Below are 12,368 nucleotides of genomic sequence, written 5' to 3'. Positions count from 1 at the left end.
TGAAGATCATGTTTTGCATCATATTAATTACTTTCAACACTGAGTTTACATTTTATTCTGTACTCATAATACTTGTGTTGCATACAATTGTACCAATACATTTTATTGGTTTTATGGGGACTACAAATCATTGCTTAGAAAGCAAAATAAATTTGGTGTAGGTATAGTCCAACTAAAGAGAACATTTCTCTTCTTTTTGATGTATACTATAAATAGATTTCTAAAGCGGCAATTACATGTATAACAGTGGTTGTCAATCAGGGATTTTTATTTTAAAGTTTAAAAAATAGTGTAGGATTCCTTATACAGCCTGTATAAACATTAGACAAGCTGGTTTTGCACTAGCATATACCCCGCGGTATGCAGAACTCGTGACAAGGGTTTCATATGAAATAAAATTTAAAAAATAAAATCCTCCCACCGCCCCATTTTTTTCAAAAATTTGGATGAAAATCTACTAATTAATTTTAGTTGGCCTTATCTGAATTTTGTCGGAAATTGCAAATCCTAGCTTGTTTTACCTAGATTAATTTAATTTTGAAATTTGACAGCAATACACCAAACTACATAACGACCTGTGATTCAGTAAGATCAATATATTACCAAGGTAGCTGTATAGTTTGATGAAAATTCAAGTTGATTTGAAAAAGTTATTAAAAATTTTAAAGTGTATACTATCTGAATTTTGTCCGAACTGCAAATCCTAGCTTTTTTGACCTAGATTAATTTAATTCTGAAATTTGACGGCTATACACCAAACTACATAATGACCTGGGATTCAGTAAGATCAATATATTACCAAGGTAGCTGTATAGTTTGATGAAAATCCAAGTTGATTTGAAAAAGTTATAAACAGAATTAAAGTGTACTATCTGAATATAGTCAGAACTGCAAATTTTAGCTTTTTTGACCTAGATTAATTTAATCCTTAAATTTGACAGCAATACACCAAACAACATAACGACCTGTGATTCATTAAGATCAATATATTACCAAGGTAGCTGTATAGTTTGATGAAAATCCAAGTTGATTTGAAAAAGTTATAAAAAAAAAAATTAAAGTATACCGGTACTATCTGAATTTTGTCCAAATTGCAAATTCTTGCTTTTTTTACCTAGATTAATTTAATTCTTAAATTTGTTAGCAATACACCAAACTACATAATGACCTGGGATTCAGTAAGATCAATATATTACTAAGATAGCTGCATAGTTTGATGAAAATCCAAGTTGATTTGAAAAAGTTATAAAAAAAAATTAAAGTGTGCTATCTGAATTTTGTCTGAACTGCAAATGCTAGCTTTTTTTACCTAGATTAATTTAATTCTGAAATTTGACAGACATACACCAAACTACATAACAACCTAGGATTCAGTAAGTTCATAATATTACTGAGATAGCTGCATAGTTTGATGAAAATCCAAGTTGATTTGAAAAAGTTATAAAAATAATTAAAGATAAAATTGAGAATGGAAATGGGGAATGTGTCAAAGAGACAACAACTCGACCATAGAGCAGACAACAGCCGAAGGCCTATCTGAATTTAATAATTTGTTTTTTACCTATTAATTAAATTCTTTAATTTCACAGCAATAAACCAAAGTACCAAATAAACTGGAATTTTGTAAAATCTATATTTAATCAAGTTAGATGGGCTGACCAGTCAAGACTTAATTCGAAGGTCCAAACTAGTCGAGACAGGTCAATACTGGCTGAGACTGAGTCGAGACTAGTGGAGACAGGTCGAGACCATTTCAGACTACACAAGGATCATCAAGTACTGAATCAGACTAACTAAGTAAATTAGAGACCTAGTCGAGTACAGTTAAGTACTGACGAGACAATGTTGAGACTAGTAGAGTAAAAGGTGTGCTCGACTTTACTGGTTGAGCACAAAATCTGGTCTATTCAGACTCTGAACAGTTTGAAGTGGGACTAAATAGTGCTTAATGACAATAAAACAATGTATAAATAATTTTCTTGGGTCTTACTGAAAAAAGCAGTTTTGAGTAAAAGACATAGTTGTTAAACTATTTAGAAATTTGTTATGAGGCTAATACTACTGTTGCCTTTAATTCACATTAAAAGATACTTAAAAACATTAATTTTAAGAAACTTACATTATAAAATGCTGTGCAGTAAGGCTGAGGGTAAATTCTCTGTATCAAAACATTCATCTCAGTTTTAGAAATGTTATATTCTATATCATTGTTGCCTGGAACATCTTTTAGCAAAAATAAATAAAATAGTGCATTCAAATATAACCCTTAAATTTATAACATAAACTCGATAAAAGGCAAAACGATTAAACTGTCTACTGATCGTTGAATTGTGTAAGTTGGCAAATTGGAATATTCAAAGATCTGTCCTTTGTGTCTACTATGTTTTTGGAAGGGTTTAATGTACTTTGTATTGATTGGATGATTTAATAAACAGCTGCTCCATGAGCACATGATACACCAGTCACATTTTTTAAGAATAAAATTCAATAACTTATCTGAAATTTAAACCAGATGCTCCGCAGGGCGCAGCTTTATACGACCGCAGAGGTTGAACCCTGAACGGTTGGGGCAAGTATGGACACAACATTCAAGCTGGATTCAGCTCTAAATTTGGATTGTGATTAAATAGTTGACACAGCATAGGTTTCTGACACAGAATGAATGTGTTCTAATGAACTTTAAATTTTTGTTTTCTCTGAGAGCAATTCACTATGCTGTTGAATATTAATCCTCTCAAACAAATGTTTGAAGAAATTTTCTTTTTATTTATGAAATTTCAAATGAGAAAAATTGAACGCAATTTTTTTAATCACATCCCCCTTTCCCTTATTCCAAAACTAATCTCAATTAAAATTTCTAATGAAGTTTGCAACAATAACTACTCATTTAAATACATCATAAAATATTAAGATGTAAAAAAACTGCTTGTTATCACTGAATGGTAAAGATTATTTTAATTTATCAGTTGGTAGTTAAAAGTGAATATACATTGTATATTGTATATAACAAAGATTTAAGTTGATTCTGGACAAAGAAAGATAACTCCAATTGAAAAAATTCTTGCTATTGCACAATATTGTGAAATTAGATATTTCTTGCTTACTATTCTGGACAAAGAAAGATAACTCTAATTAAAACTAGAGGCTCTAAAGAGCCTGTGTCGCTCACCTTGGTCTATGTGCATATTAAACAAAGGACACAAATGGATTCATGACAAAATTGTATTTTGGTGATGGTGATGTGTTTGAAGTTCTTACTTTACTGAACGATTTTGCTTCTTACAATTATATCTATAATGAACTTTGCCCATTAGTAACAGAGAACTATATTTGGTAAAAATTTACATAAATTTACCAAATTAATGAAAATTGTTAAAAATTGACTATAAAGGGCAATAACTCCTTCAGGGGTCAATTGACCATTTAGGTCATGTTGACTTATTTGTAGATCTTACTTTGCTGAACATTATTGCTGTTTACAGTTTATCGCTATCTATAATAGTATTCAAGATAACCAAAAACGGCAAAATTTCTTTAAAAATTACCAATTGGAGGGCAGCAACCCAACAACCAGTTGTCCAATACATCTGAAAAATTCAGGGCAGATAGATATTGACTTGATTAACAATTTAACTTCTTGTCAGTTTTGCTCTAGATGCTTTGGTTTCATAGTTATAAGCCAAAAACTGCATTTTACCCCTATGTTCTATTTTTAGCCGTGGCGGCCATCTTGGTTGAATGGCCAGGTCATCGGACACATTTTTCAAACTAGATACCCCAAAGATGATTGTGGCCTAGTAGTTTCAGTGGAGATTTTGTAAAAGATTACTTAGATTTATGAAAAATGGTTAAAGATTGACTATAAAGGGCAATAACTCCTAAAGGGGTCAACTGACCATTTTGGTCATGTTGACTTATTTGTAGATCTTACTTTGCTGAACATTATTGCTGTTTACAATTTATCTCTATCTATAATAATATTCAATATAATAACCAAAAACAGCAAAATTTCCTCAAAATTACCAATTCAGGGGCAGCAACCCAACAACCAATTGACCGATTCATCTGAAAATTTCAGGGCAGATAGATCTTGACCTGATAAACATTTTTATCCCATGTCAGATTTCCTCAAAATGCTTTGGTTTTTGAGTTATAAGCCAAAAACTGCATTTTACCCCTATGTTCTATTTTTAGCGGTGGCGGCCATCTTGGTTGGTTGACCAGGTCACGCCACACATTTTTTAAACTAAATACCCCAAAGATGATTGTGGCCAAGTTTGGAAAAATTTGGATCAGTAGTTTCAGAGGAGAAGATTTTTGTAAAAGATTACTTTAATTTACGAAAAATGGTTAAAAATTGACTATAAAGGGCAATAACTCCTAAACGGGTCAACTGACCATTTTGGTCATGTTGACTTATTTGTAGATCTTACTTTGCTGAACATTATTGCTGTTTACAGTTTATTTCTATCTATAATAATATTCAAGATAATAACCAAAAACAGCAAAATTTCCTCAAAATTACCAATTCAGGGGCAGCAACCCAACAACCGATTGACTGATTCATCTGAAAATTTCAGGGCAGATAGATCTCGACCTGATAAACATTTTTATCCCCATGTCAGATTTCCTAAAAATGCTTTGGTTTTTGAGTTATAAGCCAAAAACTGCATTTTACCCCTTTGTTCTATTTTTAGCCGTGGCGGCCATCTTGGTTGGTTGACCAGGTCACGCCACACATTTTTTAAACTAGATACCCCAAAGATGATTGTGGCCAAGTTTGGATTAATTTGGCCCAGTAGTTTCAGAGGAGAAGATTTTTGTAAAAGATTACTTTAATTAACGAAAAATGGTTAAAAATTGACTATAAAGGGCAATAACTCCTAAACAGGTCAACTGACCATTTTGGTCATGTTGACTTATTTGTAGATCTTACTTTGCTGAACATTATTGCTGTTACAGTTTATCTCTATCTATAATAATATTCAAGATAATAACCAAAAACAGCAAAATTTCCTCAAAATTACCAATTCAGGGGCAGCAACCCAACAACCGATTGACCGATTCATCTGAAAATTTCAGGGCAGATAGATCTTGACCTGATAAACATTTTTACCCCATGTCAGATTTGCTCTAAATGCTTTGGTTTTTGAGTTATAAGCCAAAAACTGCATTTTACCCCTATGTTCTATTTTTAGCCGTGGCCGCCATCTTGGTTGGTTGACCGGGTCACGCCACACATTTTTTAAACTAGATACCCCAATAATGATTGTGGCCAAGTTTGGATTAATTTGGCCCAGTAGTTTCAGAGGAGAAGATTTTTGTAAAAGATTACTTTAATTAACGAAAAATGGTTAAAAATTGACTATAAAGGGCAATAACTCCTAAACAGGTCAACTGACCATTTTGGTCATGTTGACTTATTTGTAGATCTTACTTTGCTGAACATTATTGCTGTTTACAGTTTATCTCTATCTATAATAATATTCAAGATAATAACCAAAAACAGCAAAATTTCCTCAAAATTACCAATTCAGGGGCAGCAACCCAACAACCGATTGACCGATTCATCTGAAAATTTCAGGGCAGATAGATCTTGACCTGATAAACATTTTTACCCCATGTCAGATTTGCTCTAAATGCTTTGGTTTTTGAGTTATAAGCCAAAAACTGCATTTTACCCCTATGTTCTATTTTTAGCCGTGGCCGCCATCTTGGTTGGTTGACCGGGTCACGCCACACATTTTTTAAACTAGATACCCCAATGATGATTGTGGCCAAGTTTGGTTTGATTTGGCCCAGTAGTTTCAGAGGAGAAGATTTTTGTAAAAGTTAACGACGACGGACGACGATGACGGACGACGGACGACGACGGACGACGGACGCCAAGTGATGAGAAAAGCTCACTTGGCCCTTCGGGCCAGGTGAGCTAAAAAATAATTTGCTATTTCACAATATTGTGCAATTAAATATTTCTTGCCATTGCGCAATACTGTGCAATTGAAAAGACTTGCTATTGCACAATACTTAATACAATAATTTAAGGTCCTGATTTGGACCAACTGGAAAACTGGGCCCATGATAAAAAATCTAAGTACATATTTGGATTCAGCATATCAAAGAACCCCAAGATTTCAATTTTTGTTAAAATCAAACTAAGTTTAATTTTGGACCCTTTGGACTTTAATGTAGACCAATTTGAAAACAGGACCAAAAATGATCTACATACACAGTTAGATTTGGCATATCAAAGAACTCCATTTATTTAATTTTTGATGAAATCAAACAAAGTTTAATTTTGGACCCCGATTTAGACCAACTTGAAAACTGGGCCAATAATCAAGAATCTAAGTACATTTTTAGATTCAGCATATCAAAGAACCTAACCGATTCATTTTTTGTCAAAATCAAACTAAGTTTAATTTTTGACCCTTTGGACCTTAATGTAGACCAATTTGAAAACGGGACCAAAAGTTAAGAATCTACATACACAGTTAGATTCAGCATATCAAAGAACCCCAATTATTCAATTTTGATGAAATCAAACAAAGTTTAATTTTGGACCCTTTGGGCCCCTTATTCCTAAACTGTTGGGACCAAAACTCCCAAAATCAATACCAACCTTCCTTTCATGGTCATAAACCTTGTGTTTAAATTTCATAGATTTCTATTTACTTATACTAATCAGTCAGGGGACTTACTCAAATAAGTGATTTTTAAATCACTTATTAGAGTAGCAAATTTAAGGTTTTGTCACAAATTGGGATTTTGTAGTTTTTTCAAAATTTTAAACACATAGGTTTAAATAATATCTTTTAATTAGTAAAATTAAAAAAAAATGAACTTTTTGCTTCTTTTCAGTAGCAAGGTTTATGCCTTTGATGCTATCATTTAGCTGAAAATTCTATTTTAGTTGAAAAAATGCTATAATAATGGCTTAACATAATGAACTGATACTTTCTTAAAAGATTTTTCCCAGCAGTGGGAGTATTTTTCCTGTGAAGTTCAAGGTTTCATCTTTCAGATTATGTAATAAAATTCTACTGTTCGCGATAAAAATTTCACTGTTCAGGGGTGTTGAAATTAGTGGGGGTTATTAAAAGAATGATACTTAAAGAAGTGATTTTTGGGAAGGAAATTGAGGTCTGATACTTAAACAAGTGATTTTTGTGTCATTATCCTAGATTCAGTACAAGGTCATCACCTGAAATGACCTGGTCATCCTAGACAACACAGATGTTGGTTCTGATAAGTTTAGAAACATAATTAGTCCCTGGATCATTAGTATTCTATATTTAAAGCTACAATAAAATTAAATCACTTCTTCTAGTGATTAATTTGTACTACTTAAATAGGTGATTATTAAAGAAAGACAACTCTAACTTCCAACCTTTATGGAAATAATGTTACTTGAATCAGTGATTTAGAAAATCACTTGTTTAAGTAAGTCCCCTGACTGCTAATGTTATGGTGCAAAAACCAAGAAAAATGCTTATTTGGGTCCCTTTTTGGCCCCTTATTCCTAAACTCTTGGGACCTAAACTCCCAAAATCAATACCAACCTTCCTTTTGTGGTCATAAACCTTGTGTTAAAATTTCATAGATTTCTATTCACTTTTACTAAAGTTAGAGTGCGAAAACTAAAAGTATTCGGACGACGACGACGCCAACGTGATAGCAATATACGACGAAAAATTGTTCAAATTTTGCGGTCGTATAATAATTCACCATAGTTTTATGCAAATTGGTAGAAGCGTTTTTAAGTTAATGTCCGACATGTTGAGGACGGACAGACAAAAGGACGGACACCGGTATATCATAATTCATAAATATGTCCTGTAAACGGACGTATAATAACCATATTCATCTGTTTCTGTCTAACCTTCGACAAAAGCCAAGAAAAGTGTGACATAGGTGTCAGAACCAACAGTCTTATCTATATAAAAAATCCATTAAAAGAATATCAATTTGAAAACTAATATGAGATACTGCAATTTTGCCAATGGATATGTAATATTTGACGTATTTGTGGTTACTGTTTGAGTTTTAGTAAGCATTAGGTGTAATACCACCATTGATTTTCCCCTATTAGTCTTTGTTAATTTGCACTTTTCAAAAAATTCTGTAGAATTTATCTTTGTTTCAAATAAAGAAATACCTGGCATGAGTAAACGTTTATCCTGTCCAGTACTATAGAAAAATATTCACATAACATTTCATTGCATATAAGAAAATAACCATCATTGGAAGTTAACCAATCAAATTTCTCCCCTTATTTTATCTGTGTACAAGGTTTAGTCACCATGTAACCTCAACATTCCAAAATATTCTATAGAAATCCAAAATAAAAAAATAATGGTGCTTTGAAATAACCAAGACATATGTTTATGACACAGGAATCTTTTACTGCAATAAAATGTAGGATTAAATACCTACAACTGTCAAATTCAAGGGAATATTTTTTTCAACCTATTTTGGTATACAACCGGATGTGACGTACCATGATTTGGTGGTATTACACCTAAAGATATCATTCAATATCGTTTTCAATATGTAATACATTGCCGGCATTTACCAATGTAAGGGGATACACATGCACTGAAAATCATTTGAAAGTGATATAAATATCGATACTCACATATAAATAGAAGATTTCCTTCCATTGTAAAGGATAGGGTAGCATGGTAAAAGCCAAATTCACAGATGTATGTATCTAAATCCGATAAGCTCACATTATGTATTATCATAAGATAAATATATCTGTCCGCCTCAATGTAGATTTCTGGTGTATATTTTTCCTCTTTTGTCGAAGTTTTACTGTATATGATATTTTCCTTTGTGGTTCCCTTTAGCCATCCTATTGAGGCCAATGACGTTGAACTTTCAATAGAGCATTTAAACGTTGCATCTTTTCCAAAAATTATTGGACTTGTCTCAATGCTCGCTCCTGTTTCAACAGATCAATAAATATAAGTTTTAGAAATAAAATTGTAATAAACAACAACAATTATTACAGAAACCATTAAACAAAGCTAACGTATTTTTTATCAACATTATACATGTTATATGTACAAAATACAATGTGCTCCATGTGGTCATACTGATCTTCAATTAGTTTGTTCTGTAAAATTATATGACTGCTTAAATGAAGACTTTTCATTGTGTACATGTATATGTATGTCATGATTTATTAACATTTTCATTCATGAAAAGTCTTTATTGTCCAATTCATTATTGATGTGCAAAATATATGTGTAGGCGTAATACCACCATTGATTTTCCCCTATTTGTTTTTGTTAAATTGGCTTTTTAAAAATAAATGGAGAATGTGTCCCCATGGACACAGATGATGCCTCCGCTTACATACAACATTACAAAGGGAAATAATTCTAGAACAATAAAAGTGACGCTACCCATATTTGTCCTTGATCTGAGTTTTGTGGTAATAAGTATTGTGTATAGGTTTCATAATGTGTGGTTGGGGCAAACTTAAGTAACAGAATGGAAACTGAAAACTTTGCAATTTTTCGATTTATAAAGGGGCATCACTCAATTATGGTTAAAGTGAAGCCACCAAAACTCAACTTGATCTATGTTTTATAGTAATAAGCATTGTGTATACGTTTCATAACACTTGGTTGAGGCAACTTATGTTAGAGAATAGAAACTAAAAAAAAAATTTATTTTTTTTCCATTTATAAAAGGAAATAACTCGAGAATGGTTAAGGTGACCCCACCAAAATTCAAACTTGATCTGTATATTATGGTAATAAGTATTGTGTATACGTGTCATAACATTTGGTTGAGGCAAACTTAAGTTAGAGAGGGAAACTAAAGATTTTGCATTTTTTTCATTTATAAAGGGACATAACTCTAGAATGGTAAAAGAGACACCATTAACCTTCAAACTTGATCTGTGTTTTGTGGTAATAAGCCTTGTGAATAAGTTTCATAACATTTGGTTGAGGCAAACTTAAGTTAGAGAAAGGAAACTAAATATTCCATTTATAGAGGGGCATTACTCTAGAACGGTTAAAGTGGAGCTACCAAAATTCAAACTTGATCTGTATTTTGTGATAATAAGCATTGTGCATAAGTTTCATAAAATTTGGTTCAGGCAAACCAAAGTTAGAGAACGGAAACCAGTGGCGGATTCAGAGGGGGGCGTAGAGGGCGTACCCCCCCCCCCCCCCCCCCTTTGCTGGCACTTTTTTTTTTTATAAAATGATTAATAATCGGACTAGACTTCGTAAATTTTGCTGTGTATTTAATTTTAATGCGACAGTTCTCCACTTATAAAGATATTTTTCGCTCGTATTCACTGTAATATATTATTGATTATGTCAAAGTTATGTGATTCGCTAAGGTGGAGTTGACAAGTACGTGGGAAAAAAAACCTCACTCAGTCATTTTGAAATTCAGATTACAGTAACACATGTTTAGGCTAAGGATGACGCCTTCAAAGTATTGAGCAAGGACGTATTGACTTCTTTATCACAATTCCACCCAACAGAAAATTATACTCTATTACACTCTAAAAAAAACGGGCGTATTTTAATTTTTTTTTTGGGGGGGGGGGATTGCATGTGAATCCCATATCTGACCTGAAGGTCTGTTCCGCCGAACTGATATACTGAATATTTTTTTCAAACCCCGACTGCAACCGGCCTGCTGGGTGTGGCCTATAGGACTCCATGTGTCCAACGTTATTCACAACTTCATTTTCGTTTGAAGTTTCCGATTCATTCGTAGCCTTTTGGTTGATTTGTACCCCTCGCTTCCATTGTTGGGTAAAATATTTCAACCAAACATTTCAATGGATAAAAATTTCTTGTTTGTTTTTCTTCGTGTCGGTTGTATTGTAAATTTCATTGAATAGCTGTATATCTTGTTCACAACAAGAAATCTGTAAAGCTATGCTAACTAACCATACAACAAACGGGAATTTCCCATGTCCATTTTTTACTGACAAATTCCACTTCAAATATATCAAATAGTACATAGCTAGCTTTGGATCCATTCAATCATTTTATAATAGACAATCAATGTAGAGAATACGGCACCAAAAATGTCCAGCCCCTACACTTTAACTAAAATGCATTTTACACTTATTTCATGTTTTTTAGGAAAAAAAAAAGGTCCCCAAAATTTTTTTACTTCGCCCCCCCCTTTCCAAAATCCTGGATCCGCCCCTGGAAACCAATTTCAGGACGTACGGATGAACATACCGATGGACAAGGGTTAAACTTAATGCCCCCTCCGCTACGGAGTGCTTTGAAACACTCAAAACATATGTTTATGAGTCAGACATTGTCAAAATTTTACTGCAATGAAATGTAGGATTAATTCTTACAACTGTCAAATTCAATAGAAATTTTGTTTGACCCTTTTTCGTATGTAACTGGGTGTGACATACTATGATTTGGTGGTCTTACACCTGTAAAGAAAAACCATTTAATTTAGAAAATTGATGTGGTAAGGCCTTCAATTGTTCTCAGAACAATTGGTATCAAATGGTTTTTAATTCTTTTTTTTTCTTTTGCAAAATGTTTGTTCCTGCGATAAATTTTAGTTTCGCTTAGATATTTTTTATAATGTACTGTACGGTGTATAGATATAGGAAGATGTGGTGTGAGTGCCAATGAGACAACTCTCCATCCAAATAACAATTTAAAAAGTAAACCATTATAGGTTAAATGCACTTTTAAATTTCACCATTCATAAATTTCTGTACCATGTCAGGAATATGACAGCTGTTATCCATTCTTTCGATATGTTTGAGCTTTTGATATTGCCAATTGCTTCGAAATTTTCTGTTCAGAATTTTCCTCTGAGCTCAGTATTTTAGTTACTAGTATTTCAATTTTTAGCAGATTTTGATATTTGATAACACTTACGGAGATCTTGCCCATATGTTGTATTGAATTGGGAAAACGTCAGAAAAATCAACAGCAATACATTTGACCTGTAAAATTAATCAACAAAATTTTCTTTAAGGTAAACAATATTAATAAATTGCTTCGCCTAGTGCAGCTGGATATGACTCCAGAGGGTCAACCCTGAACAGTTGGGGCAAAAATGGACACCATATTCACCCTTGATACAGGTCTGAATTTGGATTGTTACTAAATATTTGACACATAATAGGTTTCTGACACAGAATAATTGTAGTCAAAGAACTTAGAATTGGTTATATGATTTGAATTTATATTATTTTTTTTTGTGCAATATACCATGCTGTTGCGACCCCCCCCCCCCCAAAAAAAAAAACCAATAAAAACCAAAAATTTTACCCACCTTTTTTTGCTTTTGTGCAATGCACTATGCTGTTGCCAATTGCAACCCCCTCCCCACCCCCCAAAAAAATA

At 32.9% G+C, this 12,368-nt stretch overlaps 1 protein-coding gene across 1 annotated transcript in view; it reads right to left on the bottom strand.

Moving 5' to 3' along the window:
* Positions 1–12,368, bottom strand: part of LOC143055609 (uncharacterized) — a 59,941-nt gene that overhangs the window by 23,944 nt on the left and 23,629 nt on the right. Inside the window, exons 9-11 of the mRNA XM_076228772.1 lie at positions 11,898–11,965; positions 8,639–8,947; positions 2,120–2,223 (exon numbers count right to left, since the gene is read on the bottom strand). Of these exons, the coding sequence (XP_076084887.1) occupies positions 2,120–2,223; positions 8,639–8,947; positions 11,898–11,965 (481 nt within the window). The remainder of the gene's footprint in view (positions 1–2,119; positions 2,224–8,638; positions 8,948–11,897; positions 11,966–12,368) is intronic.

This window comes from Mytilus galloprovincialis, chromosome 12, assembly GCF_965363235.1.
Source record: "Mytilus galloprovincialis chromosome 12, xbMytGall1.hap1.1, whole genome shotgun sequence".
NCBI lineage: Eukaryota > Metazoa > Mollusca > Bivalvia > Mytilida > Mytilidae > Mytilus > Mytilus galloprovincialis.
This window is presented reverse-complemented; position numbering and strand designations above follow the sequence as displayed.